The 27,225-nt window shown below is 37.5% G+C and overlaps 1 protein-coding gene across 2 annotated transcripts in view; it reads right to left on the minus strand.

Annotated features, from left to right (window-relative positions):
• The window catches only part of zcchc14 (zinc finger, CCHC domain containing 14), a 68,586-nt gene that overhangs the window by 13,522 nt on the left and 27,839 nt on the right, over positions 1 to 27,225 (minus strand). Inside the window, exons 4-12 of one of the 2 annotated variants that reach the window (XM_057837723.1) lie at positions 16,877 to 16,947; positions 16,723 to 16,794; positions 16,526 to 16,587; positions 11,382 to 11,560; positions 6,355 to 6,397; positions 5,782 to 6,283; positions 5,595 to 5,692; positions 2,388 to 2,482; positions 2,095 to 2,244 (exon numbers count right to left, since the gene is read on the minus strand). In XM_057837723.1, the coding sequence (XP_057693706.1) occupies positions 2,095 to 2,244; positions 2,388 to 2,482; positions 5,595 to 5,692; positions 5,782 to 6,283; positions 6,355 to 6,397; positions 11,382 to 11,560; positions 16,526 to 16,587; positions 16,723 to 16,794; positions 16,877 to 16,947 (1,272 nt within the window). Of the gene's footprint in view, positions 1 to 2,094; positions 2,248 to 2,387; positions 2,483 to 5,594; positions 5,693 to 5,781; positions 6,284 to 6,354; positions 6,398 to 11,381; positions 11,561 to 16,525; positions 16,588 to 16,722; positions 16,795 to 16,876; positions 16,948 to 27,225 lie in introns of both variants that reach the window. The other variant, XM_057837722.1, reaches the window with a different exon arrangement.

Genomic DNA, 27,225 nt, shown 5'->3' on the forward strand with positions numbered 1-27,225 from the left:
ATTATTATTAGTTAAAAATACTAAGGTTGGACCAGAAGAAAAGTACTCACGCAAAAGAAACAAAGTACATTTTTACAGCCATTCATAAAGTACATACTAGTATTCTTGTGAATATTTTTAATAGGGCTGTCAAACGATTAAAATTTTTAATCGAGTTAATCACAGTTTAAAAATTAATTAATCGTAATTAATCGCAATTCAAACCATCTCTAAAATATCCCATATTTTTCTGTAAATTATGTTGGAATGGAAAGATAAGACACAAGACGGATATATACATACAACATACTGTACATAAGTACTGTATTTGTTTATTATAACAATAAATCCACAAGATGGCATTAACATTATTAAGATTATTTCTGTTAAAGGGATCCACGGATAGAAAGACTTTTAGATCTTAAAAGATAAATGTTAGTACAAGTTATAGTAATTTTATATTAAAACCCCTCTTAATGTTTTCGTTTTAATAAAATTTGTAAAATATTTAATCAAAAGTAGAGTTAATATAATAAGAATAAGAATAAAAATAAAAATAATAAGAATAGAGTGACCAAAGTCTGAGTATGTGTATTTTGCACAGCTATTTTGATTGGGAATGCCAGTTCTCTTTGCATAGTTGTTTAACTGTGTGAGAATAGGGCCTCATTAAGACAGATTGAAGTACTTTTCTTTTTATGAACATTATTGTTTTTTGAGAGATAGGAATATTATTTTTGTTGTGCTTTCACTAAATGATACTTATGTTTGTTGTGAAGGAGTTGCCGACGCTTATGCCAATAAACCGCACGGTCTAATGAACGCCTGTGTCCACTTGCCTTTATAACATATATATCTTTGAACATATCTTACCCAAAATACAACAAGAGACACATAATTGCCACTAAAAGAAAGTAAACTTACAGAAATACCGTAATTTCCCGAATACAACACGCACTTTTTCCCCCCAAAATCAACTTGTAAAATCATGGTGCACATTATACACAGGTACAGGGATGGAGACAGAAATATATATATATATCATATCATTTATACATAAAGACCGATTTTTTTAATTTACACGGCCATGTTGTGTTGAAGAAAACGTATGCGGCGATCCGTTGCCGATCATTACGGTACATGACGTCACCATTTTGTTTCGGTAAAACTTCACTCTGATTGGTCGAATGATTTCGTCTGTGTTAAATTCTGCTTTTTTCACTCTTCATAGAGCACAGAATTTAGTTTCTCATTTGAGTCAACGTTTATTGCAACTCGGACCATAACAATCGTAACACAACACAGACTTCCTGTGTCCGTCAATTATATCTGTCCCTCGGGAAACTCAAACCCAAATAACAATAGTTCCTTTTGTTAGTCAACAGCGATGCGCTCGTTCCGATTTCTGACGTCAGTCCCCACTTTTATTTTACCGTATCAATCCATGGAAGAAACATTTATTCATCATGATGAAAGGAGCATGTTATACAGCAGCCTTTAAAAGAAAAATCAAATCTGTTTTGTTTTTCTCCTGGATTCTGGTGAGTTGGAGAAGTTGTCAGATCATATTATTACCCTGCATATTGTCAGTTTAGGGTAATGTTTTGAACTACCAATGTGCTATGCCTGTGCTGTGTTTCACAAGTCAGTAAAATGACATTTCTGTATCTGTACACGACCTCTGTTTTCTTGTATTCTTCTATTTATTGGTGCTAAAATTAGGGTGCGCGTCATACACGGGTACACAAATTTCCCCTAGATTTTACAAGTAAATTTGGGGTGCGCGTTATACACGGTTGCGCCTTATATTCTGGAAATTACGGTAATTATCCCATTAGGAGGAATAACATTAGTATGGAATGGCGCTGCCCCCAAGCGGCCGGTGGCATTCTCTTTACTCTCAATGTGCATAAACGGCATCATTGTAATCTGTTTGAGGCAATGCGTAAGGGGGTCATTCCATGCATGCGTTAATTGCGTCAAATATTTTAACGTGATTAATTTAAAAAATTAATTACCGCCCGTTAACGCGATAAATTTGACAGCCCTAATTTTTAATAAACTATTGGCATTGCAATACAGTAGCCTGTTCTGTGGTCCAGTTAGGCAACTTACGCCTGTAAATATCTCTGCTCCTGTCCTGAGTGGAGTCAGAGCAGAATGGTGTTCTTGGGGAACAAGAAGAGCTGGAGTAGCCTGAGGATGAGCTGCTGTCTGTGTGGACGGGGTGATGGTGCAGCACTGTGTCCAGCTCCACTCGCAGCTCTACTGAGTACATAATCATATTTGTGACTTACCTAAACTGTAAAAAGCTCAAACACTGGAACAAAAAGCCTCTCTTTTTTTTCATCCCGTCTTTTCTCAGATCAGGTCTATATTTTGAACAAAATATTTTGTGGTTTTGTTACCTGCGGTTGAGGTGTGGGTCGAGGATCCCATATGACTGGATGGCGTAACTCTAGCAATACCACTACATGTCCGTTTCTCTATCTTCATCTCCCGGCTAATTTAGACAAAATACAGAATCAGACAATGAATCATGAAGGAACACTTATCAAGACAGAACATTCAAACAACAAATAATATGCAAATTACATACCTATAATCTCCTAACCACCCGTGGAAAAAAAAAAAGAAATACTCAAAAATCACCACCAGAGGGAAGCCTCAATACACATTGAAAGCTTTGCGTTGCATCCTTGCTGGTGCAAGCTGTTACATTTGCAAATCCACTCTATGGAAAAGCACTTCAGGAACTTTCCATGGTATTTGTCATGTTCAAGCATGCATATGTATTCGTACACACACACACAAGGACAATGGAAACATGGTAAAAGTGGAAAACAAGATCAAAAGATGATAAGGGAACAAGTTTTGTTCTGTGTGTGTGTTTGTGTGTGTGTGTTCCTCCATTTATGTATGACTGTTTAACCGAGAGATGATTTATGCACAGAAACACATTTAGTTGCAGTTGTAGTTGTTTCTAAATTTCTTTCCCTTGATTAATCAATAAGGGAATCTTAACTCTTAAGCCTACTCAGTGTGTTCTGGCGTGGCAGGAGTTCAACCAATAGATTAAGCAGACTCTTCAGAAATGAATGTAAACCATGGTAGCATGTTTGGATTTTTTTTAATGTACACAATGATTGTTTAGACTGTTTGAAAGAGAATAAAATGTGTGATCTGAAAAATAAATGAGGGAGCAGTTACAATTTAGGATCCTCAAAGTGAAAAGTTGGCAAAGATTGATCCAGTCAAACAACACAAAATGTAATACAGGTAAATTTCATTAAAAAAAAAAAAAACTCTTGTTAAAAGTTCTATCATTGCACACACAGTGAAATATTTCAAGCTTATATTTCAATGATTGTGATTTCCAGATAAAACCTCAATTCACTGTCTCACAATAGTACAATTTGGCAGGTGCCCCTTAACCAATCCGAGTAGAGATTTGCATACGTCGCCCTCTAGTGGTTGGCCGCCATTACTGGGGTGTTTGCACATCTATAGCAGCCCCGCATCAGTCAGTGTAAAACAGTGGTCCTCAACCTTTTTTGCACCACAGACCGATGTGATGTGGGCCTTTTTTTCATGGACCCCGGAAATGTGTGGCAGGAAATTACAGCAAATATAAAATAATACGAAGGGGCTAAAAACGAAAATTAAGTGCAGGGAAAATGTAACTCACCATATGCTGCATCAATCTTTTTTAACAGCGACCTCTCCTAAAACTTGACGGCAAATATCCTTGGTCACAGGCATAATGAGTTCTCCTCCAATCGTGATAGGTTTCTTGGCTTTAGCAATATGATTCGCCACAAGGTATGATGCTCTCAGTGCATTTGGGTTTTTTTTGTCTCGTATGCTAGCTTTTAGCCACATATTATGCAGAATGGATTTGGTTTTTGGCTGCTATTCTGGCTCAGCAGGTGGCCTATTCCCTGTAAAAAAAAGCTTTCCAAAGACATCTGTTTTTCAGTCATGTTCGCTTACGTGTGGGCTTATTAACTTCGGGAACAAATCTGATGCGCCTACGTCATTACCGTGGACAAGCGCACATAGACCCAATATAGAGAGTAGAGATAGAAAAACAGATCTAGATGTGACAAATCTGAACAAAACTACCAGAAGTACTCCATCCGCAATAGCTGCGTTGTGCCTCCCGCAGCATGCAGCCAAAGGTAGCTAACATTACTGTTTGCATTGACTGACACTGGGCTGCTACAGGTGTGCAAACATCCCAGTAATGGCGGCCAACCACTAGAGGGCGACATACACAAATCTCTATTCGGATTAGTCACAGGCCAGATTGCGGTCATTAACAAATGATTTATTATTTCTCTGTGGCCCGGTAGCAAATGTGACACGGATCGGTACCGCTCCCCAGCCCGGTGGTTGGTGATCCCTGGTGTAAACAGTAACGTTAGCTGTTGTTGGCTGTCTACAGCTTTTTTAAAAAGTAAAGGCACCTGCTAAGCCAACAAACAAGTCCATTCTGCATAATATTTGGCTAAAAGCTAGCAAACGAGACAACAAAAGCGAATCCACTGAGAGCATCATACCTCGTGGCGATCCCTATAGCTAAAGCCAAGAAACTTTTCAAGATTGGAAAAGAACTGATTGTGCCTGTGACCAAGGATATTTGCCATCAAGTTTTAGGGGAGGCTGCTGCTAAAAAATGCTTGATTCAGTGTATGATGAGTTACATTTTCCCTGCACTTCATGTTCATTTTAGCCCTGTCGTAATATTTCATATTTACTGTAACTTTCTGCCAAACATTGCCGGTCCGTGAAAAAGGGGCCCATATCACACCGGTCTGTGGTGCAAAAAACGGGACCACTGGGGTATAGTACTGTTAGTGTATAATAATAACAGTTCATATAGATTAAGTTGTGCTGATAAAAAAAGTATACTATTATTTTTTTTTTCAAAAATCTGAAATTGTAAGCAGTTACTTACAATGTTACTCATTACTTAAGTATTCTTTTCTACAAATACATTACTTGGGTAAAGTTTTGGATGACTACTTTTACTTCAAACATATTATTTAGAGGTAAAGCTACTCTTACTTGAGTAAAATCTTTGGCTACTCTACCCACATCTGCTATCAGGTCTGAAGTGGACCTGTTGCTGGTGCACTTTTTACTACCACACTTTTCCCCTCCATTCTTCTGTTGTGGGTTACCGCTTTGGGAATGATTGCTTATAATAAAAACCCTCAGCGTTGGACTGTTTAGAGATTCACTTGCAAGCATTCCGATTACTTGACTGACGAGGGAATGACACAATACGTTTTCAATATTTCGCTATTTCAACAATATGCCATTTAAAAAAAAATGAATTTGGGGTTTTAATTATCTGATACCATAGTAATCCGAATTTCAAGAAATAAAGGCTTGAAATATTCCAAACTACGTGTAATGATTCAATATATATCACTTTCTGAACTGAAAGGAAAAAATTGCATATTTTTTAGATTTACCTTTACATTTGATGTCTAAATATCCGTTTTAATGTGCATAAAGCTTCAATTATATTCACTTATTGTTCAAAATATTACAAACCAGACTGAGAGATTACGGAGAAATCTGCTTCAAAGACAACTTCAACTTACTCTGCTGACTTCTGTAACTCCAGCTGAGTCTTGAGTTTCTTCTTTGCTCCCTGGGTTAAGTCGTACTTGTTTAAGTCTTCCTCTGTCAGTGCTAAAAACTGTTTTGAGAAGATGTGAGTAGAAACTTTCAATCACTCAATTACTATTACATATTTTAAATTTAAATTGCTTTTTAGACAGAACCCACCTCCTCCATTGTCAGCTGTTTGAACACCGGATAGTATTTATGTAAGCGAAGCTTGCGCAGCCAATCCAAGATGCCGTTCTGCTCTGGTGTGTTCACCTGCAACTGTGATGGAGACTGTGCGTGGTGCTGGGTACGGGACTGAGATAGTGAATACGAAAGGGACTGAGAATGGGGCAAATGCGGGGCTTGGGCACCGAGGTGACAGCTGGTCTGTAGTTGCAACGGGTAAAATGAGGACTGCTGAGGGTCAGAATACGTGTGCTGTTGAAGTGAAGGACATGGTTTGCTTTGGGAGTGCGGCTGGGAGGAAGCGTCACCTCTGCCGGCGAGGAAGCCCTGTGTGGGCAAGGGTGGCACCGTGGGAGGGAGAGAGGACAGCTGAGGGGAGTGTTGTGGAGAAGGATGTGAGGGAGGGAGAGAAGAGAGGTGAGGGGAGGAGCAGGCCAAGGCAGAATTATGAGTGCTGACAACAGGCTGGACACTGGCCACTCTGTACACCGCCCTGAAAGAGGAAACGCTGTCACGGGGTAGAAATGCTGCACATTGCAGTGATGAGTGATGACAAAATCTTACCTGCCGGTCCCTCTGTACTGCATCATACAGCTAGATGAGCTAGCTGAATGAAAATTGAGAATGGAAATGTCACATTTACTGTGTAAAAGGCATTCGTATTTTAATTGGGTTATTGAGATGTCATGCAAAAATTAAGCAGAATGAGGTACACACATCGTAACATCAGGACATTTTAAGAATTTACCATTTAACCACTCTGATAAAGGACCAATTCTTGCACGAGTACTTAAAGGGATAATAAGCCACAATTGTTCTTTTCAAATTTCAATTTTCAAATTTTCTTTTCAAAAATTATTGCCATTGATTTAAAAATCTACAATATTTAGTACATGTTTTGACCTACGGAGGGCGCTATGTTTTATGCGCGCAATGCACGCTGGGCGTTATGATGCGGTTGGCCTGGACTGGAAGAATAGCTGTGCTAGCTAGCAGGCGAAGCTAGTATGATGACTGGCATGATTTTGTCACATTCTGCTGCTGGTCAGATTGTTTTGTTACAGAGATGTGGGATGAGTTCCCAATGTTATACCTGCATCCATTTTCAGCTCATCAGTAGTGCCTTTAAACCAATCCTAGGGGGCTTGACTTGCTGCCATTTGACAGTTTGTATATCCCTTCGTTGTTAGTTGAATCATTGCCTAGTTTTTTTCTTCTTTTGTCTGCCCCTCACTGCAGTTTTCCCTCGTTTTTTTTTTTTTTAATAATCCTGACCTACTGTCACAGACCCTTTTTTGTTTCCTTTTTAGCGATCATGTGCTTTTTGTGTGTTCAATAAACCCTTTTACGCAATCCCTACGTTATTGTTGTCTGCTTGCTGTCTGAAGTGAGTTGCGTTTTTTAATTCTGTGCTCAAGCCAGCTGCACTTTTTTTCAAATGCATTTCCCTTTCAGGTTTTACAGCTCAGACAGACAGCGCATGTAGGTTGCGATTCCTTTATAAGGAAAATCATGAGTCCACACGCTCGTTTGTCGCACGGGTAACGCGGGTTTGAATCTCACTGGAGACTTTCATTTAATTGCTTTTGCTAATTGTTTTGTAAAATATCGACAGGGCTGTCCTTCTCAACACTTTTCCGTTCAGGTTCAGATTGGAAGGGCAGAACCGACGACATGTTTATATAGCTAATGGGTGACACTTTGGAAGTACGGCAGCGCTGCCCGGTGACTTTACCGCCCAAAGTCCATTGTGTTGTCAACAACAATGGCGACTTACTAATTAAAACTGATTTTTCAAATATTATATAAATGGTAACATGAAAAGGGGTATGAATATCAATTTATTAGAACTCATACAAACATTTATCTTTTAAGAATTACAAGCCCTTCTGTCCGTGGTTCCCTTTAAATGTCCTCCAGGCAATTATTCTGTGTTGTGGCGTTAATTAGAGTTGTCCAGTAAATGCATTTTAATTAATATCCATATCGGTTTTGCTTTAGTACGTATGCTGTGTTATAAACTAATGTACAGGCCTTCAGCCTTGGTGTATAGGCTAGCAACAGCTTAGTTCAGTAGTTGTGCCTAGAGTTCCCACTACCGCCGATGTCTCTGAAGTAAGATTCTTGGGATTTCTTAACTGAGGGAAAGACCCATATCACTCATGGTGTTCCAATAAAAATGAACACTAAATGAAAAATAATGATTTATAAACTCATCACATAAAACTACGTCACCAGAAAGAAATAATCACTAAGAAAAGTAATGAAACACATACAGTAATTATGATTAAAAATCTGTGCAAAAGCCTTGCAAAATGCATGTTGGGAACTGTCATCGCAATGGCATGTCCTAGTGCATTAAAGTTCTTTGTCGTAGTGACGGAAATCCAGCAGGGTGTACTGGTGGGTGGTAATGTTTGAGATGCTTGTGTGGGGAGTCATAGATGAAGGTTCTGGTCCACCTCAGGAAGTCGGGAAACGGCACATACATCATTACTTCCAAGTTTTAAGGCTGAAGGCGAGCATTCGAGTTGGTCTGAAACAGCATGTTTTCTGGTTTATTACTGTTATTGTAGTATTGTATTGTTATTGAACTACATTTACACTGAAAATTTCATTATAATTGTCCAATTAATGAAGTAGATTGATTTATCTTAACGGAATGAAGTACCTCGAACACACCTTGACTATACTGCCCCCCCTCAATCTCGGGACTGTTAAAAAAAATGTTTCAAATGATTTTTTCCCCCTTCATTTTAATCCATGTGTCTTATGATTGCCCGCCTATATTTGTAACTCTTTGTGGCCTGATCAAAATTCAAGCATTCAGTTGGACATCACGATACTATTAGCAATAATATATTATGTTCACACCTGCATAATGTATATTGGTATCGGTTTCAATTTTCGGAGTTTGATTACATTGGGATATCAGTTAAAAGTCATCGGACAACTCCACTGTTAATAATCTTCTTCTCTGATTTGTTGTGAAATCAGATGAGTACTAAATACTATATTTTCCAGATGATACTAAATTCTCAACCAGATTTTGATGTGACAGCCATGTATTGTAGGGAGTGACGTTACGTACACACTGTTGCCGCTCACCAATAGAGGACAATTGGTTGTGTTGAATGTTGTTGTAACATATAATGCTGCAACGATTATTAACTTATTAAGTCGAGTATTCGATTAGAAAAAAAGATTCGAATTAAATTTTGCTGCTTCGAGTATTCGTTTAATTAATGTGGCGTTGTGATGGTTTGTATTTGAAAGTGTTTGCATTTGTTTTCATTGATTTGGGTGGATACACTGCCCTCTAGTCTGCCTCATTTTACATGGCTAAATCATGCTGCTGCCTGTTAAGACCAACATAAGCTAGGTTTTTGTTTGAGCTAATGTTTTTTAATGTATTCGTAATTTAGTTTAAAGGTATATTTATCCAATTTTGTGGGAATATGTGTCAGAACCATTTGTTAAGAACATTGTAAAAAAAAAAAAAAAAAAAAAAAAAAAAAAATGTATTTTATAGCATTTAAGCTAGTGGACTTTTGCTATGTAAGTTAGCCAATTGTTCTTTTGCTGTACAGATGTAGATCCTTATTATTATTATTATTTTAATATTGTTTGAGGCCCAGCTCAGGTATTTTAATTTTTTCATGTCGATATGATTACTCGACTATTGGAACTAACTAGTTCATCGATTAATCGACTACTAAAATAATCGATAGATGCAGCCCTAGTAATGTGTCTCCCTTGCACTTCACTCCCAAAAGAAATAACCAGGAGTACACAAAGTAACACCTCAAAAATACCATGCTCTGCAAGTCCTTATCAACTCAAAACCATGAAGAAAATTTTTGGGACAGGATTACAAAGACCTCGAGAATAAATGTCCTATACTAAAGCTCCACAGTCAAGAGGGTTGTAAACAGGGCTTAGATAAGAGCTAAATTATAACAAATATCAGATGAAAATAGTGACTTAATATGTTGCGCTCGAGAATGACTATGCACAGTCCAATTACACCATGCTGATTACTAACACTGACACTTCATGCCCTGCGGTTTGACCCACTCACGCACACACACTATATCGGTGGTTAAAAATACACTGAAATGAAGTCACATTCGTAGAATCAAGTGAACGCACTCACACACAGACATACACGAGGTCCCCACACTCAACTTCCCAACGCAAACATACCACAGAATGAATTCCCACACCAGACAAAAATAGACACTGTCTTCTCCCTCCAACACCGTCAAAACATAAAACCAAAAATCCTCCCTGCTACACCTCTAACTAACTCCTCAATGGTAGAACACGCGTACAACTTATCCATTTAATCCTACACTCATTTCGCTCACTTTCAAAACTAGCATTAATAGTTAATATTTGGGCTTTCAAACGATTAAAATTGTTAATCGAGTTAATCACAGCTTAAAAATGAATTAATCGTAATTAATTGCAATTCAAACCATCTCTAAAATATGCCATATTTTTCTGTAAATTATTGTTGGAATGGAAAGATAAGACAAGATGGATATATACATTCAACATACGGTACATAAGTACTGTATTTGTTTATGATAACAATAAATCCACAAGATGGCATTAACATTATTAACATTCTTTCTGTTAAAGGGATCCATGGATAGAAGGACTTGTAGTTCTGAAAAGATAAATGTCAGTACAAGTTATAGTAATTTTATATTAAAACCCCTCCTAATGTTTTCGTTTTAATAAAATTTGTAAAATTTTCAATCAAAAAATAGTCGCTCGCCATTGTTGACGTCGCTGAGCGATGACGTCACAGCCGTTCTTCCACAGTATCTTTAACTACGTAAGGTAGTGATTGAAATATACCACAAGGTGTCAATGGCGAGCTTTAAATTACTTAGAAATTAAGCCAATGAGTGTGTTTTGTCCCTCGACTGACACCGTAGCTCCCTGCTTTTTTTTTTTTTAGACTGGGTCTATTGTGATTCACTTTCATTTGAGTGCTGGCTTCACAACGTACGAGACAGCTGATTGTTTGTATATTGTGACTAAATATTCTCATCCAGTGTATTTGTTGAGCTAAACGAAATGTTTGAATAGTTTAACCAATGTCTGAGTAAGTTTTATGTGCATTTTGCATAGCTATTTTGATTAGGAATGCCAGCTTTTCTTTTTGTGAACATTATTTATTTTTAGAGATAGGAATATTATTTTTGTTGCTTTCACTTTACCTATGTTTTTTGTGAAGGAGTTGCCGCAGCTTATGCAATAAACGGCGCGGTTCAATGAACGCCTGTGTCCACTGCCTTTCTCTGCCTCTTAGCCCTCAATGTCAGTCTGTTTGAGGCAATGCATGAGCGGGTCATTCCGCGCATGCGTTAAATGCGTCAAATATATTAACGTGATTGATTTAAAAAAAATAATAATAATAATTACCAACAGTAAACGCGATAAATTTGACAGCACTAGTTAATATTCCATCTACAATCAATGTTCCCACATCTTAAAATAGGTACCACATGTTTAGCTTCCATTTGACTGATTGTTACAAAATGGGAAACAGTAAATTTAAGGAAGAAAAGACTCACAATTGTTGGAAGTGAATGGGTAGGTTGGGATGACAGGAGCTGTGGGAGGAGAGGAAGGCATATTGGGGAGCAAGGAAGAGAGGGGGGACTGGGGTTTGGGTGATAGAGGTCTGGTGGAGGTGAAGAAGAGTTGGACGCTGTGGTGCTGGAGGACATGGCTGGGCAACACTGTCAGACATCTGGGTAGGGGTGAAGGGGGGAGACAGTTATGTGAAGAACAAAGATATAGTGCAAATAAAGATGCAAATATGAACTTTAATACAGTGATACCTGTACCTGTTAAGACACACCTTAACGGGAGAATATCGCGTCTTGTTACGAAAGAAATTTTAGAACATGAAAGACAAAAATACAGTATGGCTGGTATTTGCAGCTCCTAGTTTACTGAACATAACATACTTATAGCTGCTCTGCCATTGGCTATCGCCGAGCATTCCTGCCATCCAGTTCTCTAAGACGGACCGCTACTGTACGTCTATGTTTGTATCCCAGCGTCCTCTTCATTCGACCCTTGTGTTCTGACAGCTTTTACATGCATGTATTAACTTTAAATCTCTACTCTATTCTTGTTTATTTTTTTTCTACATTATGCATGACTCTGATTTTATGTTCATTGTGCAATATTCGAATTGTAACATGTATTGGTTACATGTTTTGATGCATTTCTATGCATTATAAAAGATTTATGTATGAATTTTGGGGGGCTTGGAACGGATTAGGGCATTTACATGGAAAACGCGTCTCTACCTACAGAATTTTCAAGCTACGAAACTCGTGTTATACTTGTATAGCGCTTTTCTACCTCTCAAGGTACTCAAAGCGCTTTACACTACATTGCCATCTACCTACTGGTGACACAGCACCAGGAGCAATGCGGGGTTAAGTATCTTGCTCAAGGATACTTAGGCGAGTTCATCAGGGTGGAGAATCGAACACACAACCTCTGGGTTGGGGGGACAACTACTCCACCACTGAGCCACGCCATCCCACTACCAGAACCAATTCATTTCCTAAGTAGAGGTACTAGTAGTGTACTGTGTCATATCATACCGTCGCTGCTATTTCCGGTGTATTTTTCGTGGTGATATGAATTTTAAATTTTCAAGGTAGTTACACTGCAGTGATTTGATGATGTCAGACATTAATGAAAAAGTCACTACGAAGCTGCAAAAGTTTAACCTTTTGTTCCCTCAGTTTTGAAAAGCGACAGTAGCACTACAGTGTGGTGTTTCTCCTCAAAGGAGTATCTAGTAGAACGCACCGAAAATCTTCCGCCGAACACTTATGATTGTTCTTTCTGAGGATCGGAGATTTGGTAAATTGTAGGTTACACATGCGAAGCTCAGCGAAAGTTTACTGTGAGATGTGCTTTAATGCTTTTGCACAATAACAGTATTAACAATATTCACAATATTTACAATAGTAAATGCAATTATGTGTGTTTAAAACTAGGTGTTATGATTATGTTTTCTCTATTCACTTATGCTTTTTAGTGTTTACACAAAGGAAAGAGTAAAGTTTCTCTTTTCAGTAAACGTCACCATAATGTTTCATTCTGGTTTCTGTTCTCAGTGAATGATACAATCTCGATAAAACAAAACTTACGCATGTGCAATGAATGCTCTCCAACTTCTTAATAAAAAGGCTGCGCTCCTCAGGGGGAGGTTTAGATAAGCTTGTTGTGAGCCACACGGCCCGCATCAACCTTTTCTCCTGACGGCCGTTAGCGTAAAAGCTTTGTCTTCGTCTCAAGTCTGATTCTCTCTCCGCCCTCCCTCAGGTCCTTTATTATTTTCTTAGTACAATAGTAAGTTTAGACCCAACATTTACGTTCAAGAAAATTGAGGTAAAATGTTTGTGGTTGTGCCCGTTAAAGCATGTGAATTGCTCGACAGGTGTAAAGTTCTTCTACTTAAATCATGGGCCAACCTCAATTAGTAGGCTACATTCCGTTAGCTGGTTTTTGTCACCAACCCTGCAGGGCACCTGACACTTGCCAACTATGAGTGAAGTTTCCCCAGGCTTTCTAAAAAGCCACAATGACAAGCTTTATGCAATCCATTTTGATTGGGAGCGTTGGCAGCACTGTTGTTTTTGGCAGCCCTTTTAATTTTTGTTTTAGTCTTAGTATTTTGGACGAAAATACTTTTTAGTCTCAGTCATATTTCTGTCATTTCAAAATGTTTTCGTCTTTGTCTAGTTTTAGTCGAAGAAATCTCATACAAATTTTGTCTAGTTTTCGTAGACAGTTACTCGAATTTTTTTTGTCTGTAAAAAGAAAAAAAAAGTTTTAGTCCAAAAATAGAGGTTTGCAACAGTTTCGAATGAACATAGACAGACAAGCACATATTGTAGCGTCTAAAAGGACAATGCCAGGTTTGTGATGATAATACATACTCAACAGGAAAAGCAGTACATTATTTTCTAGAATCCAAAAACTGTATGTAAAAAAAAAAAAAAAAAAAAGTTCTCCGAGCTTTTAACATCCTCTAGACTTACTGACCATAAAAGCCAAGCGGCTCTGCTTTAGAATCGCCAGTGTTTTAAGAAGACGCTCGTCATTCTGTAGCTAATGCTAAAGCAAACGCGAATACTATGCTAATGCTAGGATTACATTTAGCGTCTGATGACCACTCAGCACAGATCTAAACATTGCATATTTTCTCTTGCAAAGATAAGAAAACAAATCTTACCATGTTTCTAAACAAGCAAGATGGAGCGCAGCCTAGCTTGAGGCACATTCTAAACTCCGGTGAGGAGGGAGAGGTGCAGCACATCTCACATGAGTGACATGACTCAAATGCCCTTTTCACACACATATCCAATCAATCAATCAATCAATCAATCAATCAATCAATCAATCAATCAATCAATCAATCAAGGAGAAGGAGGAAAGGGAGGGGATGCGCTAGTTAGACCTGGACAGAGTACTGCTTGCTGCTTAAGAAAACGGACTCGTTGCGTATTGTGTGATTTGTGACGATACTTGTGCATAAAAGCCTGTCTTTTGTCACAAATTCTCAGTTGGCAGAAAAAAAATAGTCTGTTATATTTTTATGATCATTATAAATGCATTTAAACAATGAAATAACGCTGGAAAACTTGGTTAAATATATTTCTCATATGAGAGCAAAGCGCCACATTCGTTACACTCATACATACAATTTGAAGCCTTTCCACATCCCACTCTTACTGGTGCGTGTTTGTCTTTTCAATTCCCCTGTCTTTAGTTTGTCTTTAACTTCTTGCTGCTCCATATCGAAATACTTCTTGCTGCTCCATATCAAAATACCAGGTCACAAATATTTAAAATGTGGTTTTGCGGACTCGCAGAAGGGAAGATGAAAAAGTTTTACCGTAGTATTTTATTGATCTCCGTCGACCAACTATCACAGACCCATTGTGCTTTTCCCCCTTTTCTGCTTTGAAGTACAAATTTGTCTCCGCAGTAGCAGACCCTAACATCAGCAACAAAATAAACCACACATTTCCAAAAATAGACGATGGACTTTCTTCCTTGGCTCTACGATCACGTAGCAATTTAAATTTTGTTATGTTTTCAATTTAATTTAGCTGTTTCCAGCTTGCTATGTTGATAATTGCGACGTTTGTTTACCACTTTTCGTCTTACTGCGAAGAGGGAGGAAGTGACGATCAGCCCGCTATGATATTTAGGTCATCAGCCATCGTGCTGTGACCCGGGAATTTAACGCCTGCTTTCACGCACACCACTTCTCGGGAAAGTCCCGGACAATATTCTAAGACGCGACCTGTGAAATGTCTGCGTAATCTCCGTGTTAGTCGATTGTTCTCACATACAACTGCTGCACAGTTAAATCCTGCGATATTCCTGATATTTTGGAGTGTGTGAAAACAGGTAAACACTGCCACGATGCAAGCTGATGTACAATATGAAAATATCACGCATTGTGAACATACTGGTATGACAGAAACGATGTCGCATTTTCGTCTCGTTGTTGTGTCGTCAGACAAAAACTGGCATTCTTCTCATTATGTTCTAGTCTCCTCAACAATGTTTTTAGCTCGTCATTGTCACGTCATTGTCATGAAAAAATTGTTTGTCAACAAAATATTTTCGTTATCGTCATTGTTGACAAAAACAACACTGCTTGACGGCGATCATTCGCTGCAAGCCTAACCCAGTCAAAATGTATTAGTCGTTTTACGCCGTCAATGGCAGCGAATAAGTCAAATTTCATGGTGCTGCTCCTGATAAAAGTTGCAACTTAGTTTATTATCCTACAGCGCAATGAATAAGTATTTACAAATACTTGTTTCCTTGTTAATTCGCAAATCATTAAACAAATGTAAATGAGAGACAGTGACAGCTCAAGTAAACATAACTTGAGATTGCATTTAGCAGGGAAAAAAATGATAAAATCTAAATTAGACTAATTTGACCACCCCCAGCAGTGAAAACTGAAATTACTCAGTTTAAGACTGGCAATATATCTTTTAAAGATCAGTGGAAATATTTTGGTATAATTTACTTAGGAGAATTATACTGATTGAGTGACATTGCATGGTTTTATAGCATGAATGCCCTATTTGAGGCCATGCCACGCTATTCTGTTTCAGTATTTTCTTGTTTGAACAGGTCTGGAGGTAATCAGGCCTGGGTGTGGTCAAATTAACTCAACTTTCGGAAAAAATGTGATCGGCGGCGAAAAAGTCATGGGGGCAATTACATTTTTTACATAAGGCTAAACAGTTTTGAATTGTTCTTTTCTGCACTTGACAAATAAAATGACCATTTTAGAACTGCATTTACTCTCTGTGTGTTTATTTGGTTTGTCTTTGTCACTTATGTACATTTGTCTGATTACCTTAACCATTAAAGTGGGAAAAGATGCATTAAAAATAAGAATATTCAAAATGGGCAAAAACAAAGTATTGTATTTCTTTTATGTTGATACGTATGATTATGAAATGCACAAAAGGGACTTGTCAAATAATCAAGCTTATAAACATTCAAGCATATTTCTTCTTTCAGTACAAAGTTGAATATTCAAAAGAATAAGATGAACGTTTGTTCAATGATAAATTCACAATACGATGCCTAAGTCTTTATGTAGAAGTCAGTTATCATACTCCATCGGACAGAAAGACCTCTGATAACTAACCTGGCGTCAGACTCACTAGACAAGAGCTTCTCCATTCGCTCATCAGGAAAGGCCTGTGACAACTGAGAGGAAATAATATCACAAAATATGAATACATAAGAACATTATTGAAATATCATTATCAACCATTTACCTCATTTAAATCCATTTGGAAATAACCCCAAGATCTTTAAATGAATTATGAAAGGGCACCCTACCTGTGAAAGTAGCTCAGTCACTTCCTGTTGACTTCGGACAACTGATGAGACAAAGCCATCAGACCAGCTGACCTGAAGGAATCGAATTAAGAAAAATCATTTGTATCAATTTGCAAGTTAAAGCGGCAGCTCTGACTTTTAGGTTTTTACCCACCTCAAAAATATAATCACTTTTGTCTTCAAACTTGTGCGTCACTCCTCGCAGTGCAACTCTGTCAACTGCCACTGCAAAATTTCACACTCAAAATTAAGGCTGCAACAACTAATCGATTAAATTGATTAATAAATTAGTTGCGAACAATTTGATAATCGATTTTTGCTGGTAGCCATGAGCAGTCCGACTTAGGTCCTTGTTTGTGTGTAATGTGCGGCTGCATGCGCCAGTGATTAGCGCGCTAGAGAGAGAGAGTTCACTGCTACACTCAGGTCGGGGTGCTTAATCAATAATATTACAAAGTGTCGACGTGACTACTTACCCTCGAGCGCTAAACCAATTGGCGATTATGCTAATCAGTGTCTTAAGTGTCCGTTTGTATTGTGCTTTGGAGAAGCACCTGAGTTATTGTTGGATCGTAAAGTTGCGTTATTTCTTTTTAGAAAGAAACCACACACATAAACCCATTTATAAAACAGCATATAGTCTCCTTTCAACACAAACTCCCATTCAAACTGTAAATTGTCACACGAGAGAATGCTTTGAAATTGGATTTGGATTGTATTTATGAACAACTGTTTGATAAAGAAAAGTGATTCATTAAAGTCTGCCTCCTCCTTACTCAATTGTGGTGTTCAGTTTGTTCAAAGAAAATAAATGAGTCATTGACACAGTTTTTATCAACGCTTTGTCCCAGAGCCGTGCGGTACATAGGCCAATGCTAGCGGCGTCGCAGAATCCAAATGGAAGTTAAAAAAAAAAAGTTCAAATAATATTTGAGGACAGCAGTATTAAAAAAATATACAAGACAATAAAACAAAAGAACAACAATACATATAGTGTTAAGTCTTTAAATAATAATCAAATATTTAAATGCGACTTCTGCCCGTTTCACGGTTTCCTGTGATGCAGTAATTTCACCACAGTCTTTAATCTCATTCACCCCTCCTGCAGACCAGAGAGCTATCTGAAGGTGTTATTTTTATGCAATCCTCCGCAATTGAGCAACGTCATAAAACAGCGGTCTCAAACCGACTCCACAAAGGGCCGCAGTGGGTCCTGGTTTTTGTTCCAACAGATCCAGCACAAACAGTTCAACCAATGAGGTTTCTACTAACATAAGCAGCACCTGATTGCAATCAACTGATTACACTTGTAAGAAACCAGATTGGTGAAAAGGTATTTGTCTCGTTTGGTTGGAATGAAATCCAGTACCCCCTGCGGCCCTTTGAGGACCGGTTTGAGACCACTGTCATAAAAAGACAAAAGCCCTCCAGGTCGCATTTCAGAAAGAAGAAGAAAGAAGAGGAGCATAAATGTGAAAAAGACAGAGGTTTGTTGTGATAGAAAACAACTTCTTTTAACTGCATAAACACATATACTAGTACTTCACCAAATTTTACATTATTCACATAGACTTTAGATGACATTCAGTATAATTTAGCTTTAGCAGTATCATAAGCTAGGCTTGTTGTTTTACAAAATATTTTCAGTATTCAGCCAGGTGTTGATTAGTGTCAGTTAAATTTACTCCCTCTCCCATTTTACAGAAAGTTGGACAAAGTGTATGGGGGACTAAAATTGGTCATGAACGGCCCCACTTTGTCCAAAAGAAAAAAAAAAGTCAATGAGCAGCACTTTTTTTTAATTTGAATGAACAGGACTTTTGTCTGATTTGTATACTGAGAAATTCTTTTCATGTTTTATACTTAGAACCTTCATTTAAAACTTCAACAAGTTTTATGTACTTAAAACAGTACAGTTGTAGACTACAGTTAAGTTTTGTCTTCATTGTTACTTACAGCATGCCTAAAAACACTTCAAGTTAAATTGTGAAGGTCATTAAAAAAAGGTGACATTCATCAGATTAATCGATTAATTGTTTAATTAATCATCCGATTAACCGATTATACAAATAATTGTTAGTTGCAGCCCTACTCAAAATTTCTAAAATTCTATTTACTTAATCAACAAAAAAAAAAAAACTCTCCCACCAGTCTACTTCTTTGTCTTGCTGAATACCTGAGGTGCAGAGGCAGGTTAAGGCTTCTTCATATTAGTTTCATGTCAGTACGTAGCACGAGGCAAAGGTGATTTGAACTGGCAAGATTCTTTTCATTGATTGGGTGTGAGTGCAAAATAATCCTAACGAATGAATGGAGTCAATTCAACTGCATAAGACTATGTGAAACCATATGAGGCATGAAGGGACAAGCATCTAGGGAAAGCAGAAGAATGAGGCTGGGTATAGACAAACGTGTTAGAGAAAGTGTGCTCAAAGAGCAATGAAAAGGCCTATGACTCACACTTTGCTTTGTGTTTGATGGGTACAAACTTTTTACAAAGAGCCAACATGCTGGCCATTTATAGGAATTTTGGCAGACACCTGCGTACATGCACACAAATAATAAATCTTTGCATACAAACACGTTCATGAATTTCTATCATTCTAATGAGCCTCCGCAATTAGTGATGCACAATAATGTGTTTTTCAACCGATACCGACAACCAATAATTTCTTCCTCCTTCCAGCCGATAACTGATAATGTCAAGTTGATAATTCTACTAAAAGGTTTCCTTTTTAATTATACATTAGAGCAAATGCGGTGTGCAAAAAGATAATTTTTTGCTACTTTTCCCACATCAAATGTGAACAAGTAGTAAATTCCGACATCTAAACAAATGACAGATTGTCTGACAATGTGTAATGGAAAACATTTGGCAAAGTAAATACTTAAAGTGCGGATGACACCAAAAAGCATGTTTATTTCATATTTCACGCAGTGTTTTATGCTCCTGAATGAAATGGACCGCATGGATGTGTGTGGATCGTTTTATATATTCAAGTTTTGAACCCCGCGCCATGAAAACGAGTGACTTCCGGCTTCAGTCTCGGGTAGGACGAATGCGAATGTGACGTCACCCGGGTCAGCATCTCACAATACAGCATTGCTTTATAGCATGCAGATGGACTGCGGATTCAGCTGATTTTGCGGATTAATTCGTTTATTTTTCGCATCAAGTCAGCCAAACGGCAGCAAAAAGTTGTTGCTGCACCAGGGAGACGCGTGTGAGCCTTTTTGGGTTTCAAAAGGTTCCCATTCACCGCGGATATTGTCCAAAAGACGCCCTACTACTTTGGACCATTGGACTTACGAGCAAGTGAGTAAACATCGTATTTTGTATAATGTCAAATACTGGGATCATGGCACACGTTTTAATACGGAGGCGGCTTGCATTTTGTGGCTGATTGTCCACTGAAAATGCCACTCGGCCGATGACTGGCAGCTTGTGGCATGTGGCAGCTACGCACTCCTCCGACGTCGGCCAGTTTGTCCGGCGGTACTCTCCAGCTGCTTCCCCGACGAGCTCGCCTGTCCGTAGCAGGGCAACGAGCTGTAACTTGCTCGCCATGTGTGACATGATCCAAGCTAGTTTTGTGTGATATTTTGCTTCGTAAAGCGAAAATAAGACTTTGAGACATCACTCGGTTCGGGGTAGCATGTCGGCTAGCTGTCACGCCTCTTGGTTTGTTTACATTCTCCGAAGCTGGGGCAGGGAAATGACAAAAACCTGATTAACTACGGTGGCATAGAATATCGATCGGGAGGTGCGACAGTAAAGGTGAAGTCGACAGTTTTGACCGTTATGGAGTAATTTTGCCATGTCGGACTGTATGAATGCATTTTTATTATTTCATATTCTATTTAGCACAAGACTGTTATTTGTCATGACAATACCATTTATTTAGCAATTGGGGAAAATACTTCGATAAAAAGAATATCCTGTAAAAAAAATTGGAGTAGAGAGACTGAAACAATGACATTTTGCACTCTTTGTCGCATTTTCTTTGTTCTGAATAATTTCCCCTCAATGGGTGGAATTGTAAATCAGATGAAACCATTACTCTGCCGACGTCATCCACCTGTTGGGGACGCTAGAGCCCTGTAAAGGTAGGCGTGGCTAAACGGTGGATTAAAAGACTAATTTCTCATCATCTATGCTTTGCCAAATTGTTGTATAAAGTCAAATCGTGCATTGTCATCCGTAATCATTTTTACTGTGCTCAAAATGACTGCTGTCATCTGTGTTCCTGTTGTGAGTTTTATACTGATGACAGCTATGCGATGTGACCATGAGGTAATGTGAGATCGTTGAGTATTGTGTTTCAGACAGAGGCAGGGAGCCAGACAGATTGGTCTAGACTCTAGAAACTCCCTTTAATGTGAATCCACTATGAGCCACTGGATCATCACAGGCTGATTGATTTTTGAAGGTTGATAAAGGATGATAACCTAATCAAAACGCCTACAATTTTTAAAGTGTTACCACATCCACAAATGAATTTCCATCTATCTATCTATATATTAGACCTGATTCAGCAGTAATGCCAGTAGAGATGGGCAGGTCAAAACATACGTTTTGGTACCCCAGCCGACTAAAACCCATCTATTTCCAGTATGTGAACAGGTCTTTTGATATATAATTATATTAATAATTATTAGGGCTGTCAAACGATTAAAATTTTAATCGAGTTAATCACAGCTTAAAAATTAATTAATCGTAATTAATCGCAAATTCAAACCAACTATAAAATATGCCATATTTTTCTGTAAATTATTGTTGGAATGGAAAGATAAGACACAAGACGGCTATATACATTCAACATACTGTACATAAGTACTGTATTTCTTTATTATAACAATAAATCAACAAGATGGCATTAACATTATTAACATTCTGTTAAAGCAGGGGTGTCCAAACTTTTTGCAAAGGGGGCCAGATTTGGTATGGTAAAAATGTGGGGGGCCGACCTTGGCTGACGTCCTGTACGTAGAACAATATATTTAAGCAAATTTTAGCAAGCCCTTCTGTGTGTCACATTTGCTTTATTATTTTTTTTTAATTAATAATTTCAACAATCTCACAACTAGCCTTTGTGGCGTTCTCTTTCGACTCTCGGGCTCTTGCGAAATACTGCTGCTGTGAAATTAAACTAGCTTCAAGTTGCTTCAATTTCTCGCTGCGTATCTTCCCTGTAATCTTGTCGTACATGTCAGCGTGTCTTGTTTGGTAATATCGCCTCACATTGAACTCTTTAAAAACAGCGACTGTCTCTTTGCAAATGAGGCAGACAGAGTTGCGTATTTTAGTGAAGAAATAGTCCAATTTCCACCTATCCTTGATGCGTGGCCCTCGCAGTCAACTTTTTGTATGTTGATTGTCCCCATTTTAGAAAATTGGAATTAAAGGGTCACAGGGGGTAATGTTGTTTAGAGTACTGCTGCCTTTTAGTGGGTAAATGAGGAGCAGCATTTAGTGTGTAAGCTACTTCATATGCTGTTGACCAATTAAGTCTGTGTGCGGGCCAAACGTTATTGATTTTATGACAGGCTAGGGGCCGGATGAAATTTGACCACGGGCCGCATTTGGCCCCCGGGCCGGACTTTGGACATGTCTGTGTTAAAGTGATCCATGGATAGAAAGACTTGTAATTCTTAAAAGATAAATGTTAGTACAAGTTATAGAAATTTTGTATTAAAACCCCTCTTAATGTTTTCGTTTTAATAAAGTTTGTAAAATTTTCAATTAAAATATAAACTAGTAGCTCGCCATTGTTGATGTCAATAGCAATTATGGTGCTGAAGCCTGAAACCCATAAAATCAGTCGCACCCAAGCGCCAGCAGAGGACGGAAAAACACCAAAAAACACAAGTAACAAGTCGAAATGACACTGCTGTCATTTTAATCTGTTTGAGCGGGGCATGTGCGTTAAATGCGTGTAATATTTTAACGTGATTAATTAAAAAAATTAATTAACGCCCATTAACGCGATAATTTTGACAGCCCTAATAATTACATTAATATTGATGATATAATTGGCCAACGCGTTTACTGTGCGAGGTCGCTATTAGCTCATGTTGAACATGATCCAGCTGAGCAAATTTTAAAAAGATAAAATTGATGCCTGAGTAAAATAATCCAAATCAGAGTAGATCATACTGTATAATAAGGTTAAACTAAGAGTTGTCCCGAGCGCATATTTTAGAACCTGAGTTTGAGTTGGAGTCTCCTGATTTTGAGGATCCACCGATACAGAGTACAGATCCGATACTTTAGCAATTTTTTGTTTGTTTGTTTCTTTTGTCGATATCCTTGTCCTTAAATATTTTGTTGCTCTGTGGCCATTAAAAAAAATCTTAAAAACATAATATTTTTCCGTCCAATTACGATCTTTTAAAAATGATGCGCAGTACAGGTTTTTGTTTCTTTTGACGATATCCTTGCTAATCTTATTTTCTTGCTTTGCAGGCCTTAAATACAAATACAAATATAAATATATATATATATATATATATATATATATATATATATATATATATATATATATATATATATATATATATATATACTTTATATACATATACATATATATACTTTATATACATATATATACTTTATATACATATATATACTTTATATACACACACACACATATATATATATATATATATATATATATATATATATATATATATATATATATATATATATATATATATATATATATATATACATATACATACACTGTATATATAAGAGGCGTGCAAAATTTCGGATTCTTGGATTATTTGCAATTCGGCCGTGGAGGATTCGAGAACAATCCACAAACATCCAAATTCCGATTATTGAATTATACCTGGTAAAGCGGAACTAAAACACGGTCAGCGCGGTCTTCGGGACGCAATGACGAATGGACCGAGAGTAAATATCATGTTGAACTCATGCCGATAAAAAAAAAAAAAAAAAACCTGACTGTGGCCGACAGCCGCTACGAAATGACAGATGACGGCGGCATTAGAACGTATAGAGAACTACTAGTAGATGCGAGATGACAGACTTGCCGGCGTTAGTAAACAGCCGCCATCTTAAAGCACTAGACTTCTCTGGAAGGCTCTGTTGTAGCAAACCTAATTAACTTTGTATCTAAAATACTCCTAAATCGGCAAAATCTTGACTTGAATCTATCTTTAAATGATGAAACAGTTTTAAAACTTTCACATGTCGAAAGTAGACAGAAGGGAAATTATGGAATAATGGGAGCAATTTTAACAGCTTTAACGGTTGATTCACAACATTAAATTAATTGAATGTAGTTTAAAGCTGCTGATACAGATTGGGGACATGAGTATTTTATTTACTGTTTTTAACTGTTAACTTGATACTGAAATAGTGGTTTGGTTTAGCCTGAGAGGATTTTTCAAAAAGTTTGGAACTAATGTACGAAACATTAAAAGCAGCTGATAGCTGAGGGGGGGCATCAATAATCGAATGTAAAGTTAATGTATTGTGGTGGTGTAATCGAATCCTAGCTTCTGAATCTTAATCGAATCGTTAGGTGCTCAAAGAGTCCCACCTCTAATACTAATATATATACAGATGTTTGATCGGTTTTATATTAGGGGCGTTTTCAAAATCGTCAAATATTTTGCTCTGAGCCAATTGAAATGACAAAGCTTTCTGATGCTAGGTACATTCAACTCCAGCAATTCAACCGTGTTCAAGACACTCTGTGCAACAAGCAACTAAGCATCCCCAAAACACAACCTGCTGTCCATCGTATTTCACAGAAGCTACACTGTGATGATATTTTCATTGTGTGCTTCATTTTGACATCTGTTAACATATAGGTGATGTGCCTTGCATACACTGTAGCTCCTGTCTAATCTCACCTATTAAAGGTATTTTTTTCCAAAAAGGTATGTTGCTTGCCAATATGCTAAGGCTGCAACAACTAATCGATTAAATCCATTAAAATTCATTAATAAATTCATTGCCAACGAATTTGATAGTCATTTTTTGCCGGCATCTATGACCCGGCGCATTTGGGTCCTTGTTTGTGTGTAATGTGAGGCCAGTGATTATTAGAGCAAGAGAGACAGAGAGAGAAAGAGAGAGACAGAGAGAGAGTTTACTGCTACACTCAGATTGGGTTGCTGAATCAATAATATAACGAAGTGTCGAGAGTTAGATTGTCTTTTGTATTGTTAGATCCAGTGGGCCTCTGTCAGGGGTGAGTAAATGAAGCCAACTGTATTGTTGTATTCTTTGTTGATGAGGCGTTACTACTTGCACCGAACGCTAACATAGTTAGCAATTATGCTAATCAGTGTCTTAAGTGTCTGTTTGTATAGTGTTTCGGAGAAGCACATTGGCACTTGAATTATTATTAGTTAGTAAATTTGTCTAACTTCTTTTTTATAAAGAAACCATACAAACCCATTCATATAACACCTTAGCACATAACACCTTTAACACAAACTCCCATTCATATTGTAAATTGACATACAAGAGAGTGTGCATTTGAAATTAGATTTGGATTGTATTTGAACAACTTTTTGATGAAGAAAACTGATTTATTACAGTCTGCTTCCTTATTCGATTTTGTACTTTAGTTTGTTTGAAGAAAATAAAATCAGCAGCACATTTTTATTTGAATGAACAGGACTTTTGTTTGATTTGTGTACTGAGAATTTTTTAAAATGTTTTTATTCTCAGAACCTTTTATTAAAAACGGCCTTTTTTTTTAAAAAAACAATGCAGTTGTAGACTACAGTTGGGTCACGAACAATGTTCCCTCTAATTTTTCATGTGTCTGAGTAGACATACAAGCTCCGTGAACACACTGCGGACCACGGTGAGCAACATCAGATGTGTACACGGAGGCCACACACCAGTCTCACGCCTGTTTAAAACCGTGGCTCATAGCAAGTTACAAGGCTTATTAAAAGAATGAAATTAAAGCAGCAATATTCATTAGTTAATTTTAATTCAGTATAATTGATTCGGCCCACTTAGAATGAAAAAGACCAAAATCTCGTTGTTCGTGAACTGTGTACTATGTTACATGTGAGAGTCCTGCTTTAACCATAGGAAGAGTCCTGCTTTGGCCTGGCTAAGGTCCAATTGTGGCATGAGTCAGTTAATAAATAAAACATATGGAACAACCACAATGTATCACAGTATATTAAACTCCCACATTAAAACTGTTCAGACAATAAGTACACTCAAGATTCCTATTCTCTGTCTGAGAATAGCTACACTGCAAAAACACATCTCCTTAAAAGTAGTTAAACTCCCTTATTTTCAGTGTAAAGCTACAAGAAATTTCTTGAAATAAGAAAAATGGCTAGTGGAGAATAAGCCTAAAAGACTTATTTTAAGCAATAAATTAGTATATCTAAACGTCAAAAAGTTTTAGAAGGTCAGAAATATTTGTAATTCAAGAATAGATATTGTTCAAAACATTATTTGAAAGCATTTTTCTCGACACCTGTCATTGAGTTAAGTTGCAAAATGGTTCAGAAAACAATTTTGTTGGTCTAATTAAATAGATTATATCAATTATTAAATTAGATAATAAATAATACTTTAGCGCTTGCAAAGATTGACAGCGGAATGTTGCTTCAGTAAATCAGCACAGGTGTCAAACTCACTTTTCTCCACCAATGGGAGCATCACATTGCCGCATCGAAAGCACCAATGGGAGCGTCGCGTTGCCTTATCGAACGCACCAACGGCAGCGTCGCATTGCCGTATTGAACGCACCAGCTGATGCTGACACATCACAGCTGCGCCTACAATTGTCCTTGTCGTGTTGCCGTATCGAACGCACCAATAGGAGTGTCGAGCTGACATATCATTGCGGCGCTAACAGACAGAAGTCCTATTGCCGCCACAATACGTTTCTGTTAAATTTTATTTTTCTGCGCTTCATAGATTTTCTTGTGCGCTGAGTGTGTGCAAGCAGTGCGCGATTGCGCACACGTGCAGTTTAGAGGGAACATTGGTAAGGAAGCAAAATAGAAGAAAAAAAATATTATTTTTGAAGGAAAAAGTCATCCATTTTGTCTGCATTGTTACTTACAACATGCCTAAAACAACCTAAAGATAAATTGCCAAGGTAAATTGAAAAAAGTGACATTTATCTGGTTAATCGATGGATCGTTGAATTAATCGTCCAATTAATCAATTATGAAAATAATCGTTAATTACAGCCCTATAATATGCCTTCTGGCAAATAACAGTCTTAAAAGTTTGACATTTTCATTCATTAATTCATTTTCTTACCTTCAATGATTGAATAACTCAATAATTTTACCTTTGTCTATTACTACAGTACCTTGAGCAATACTATTCTAAATGACAAAGATTCAGCCGGGCAAATTTTTGATGGCAGTATGCATGACAAACACGTGCAATTGCTTATCTTAATTTTATAATTGTAGTTTACAGGCGTCATCTAATATATATCATCTATTAAATGAAAATGTCTTTAATTACAGTGT

Source organism: Corythoichthys intestinalis, chromosome 5, assembly GCF_030265065.1.
Source record: "Corythoichthys intestinalis isolate RoL2023-P3 chromosome 5, ASM3026506v1, whole genome shotgun sequence".
In the NCBI taxonomy this organism is placed as follows: Eukaryota; Metazoa; Chordata; class Actinopteri; order Syngnathiformes; family Syngnathidae; genus Corythoichthys; species Corythoichthys intestinalis.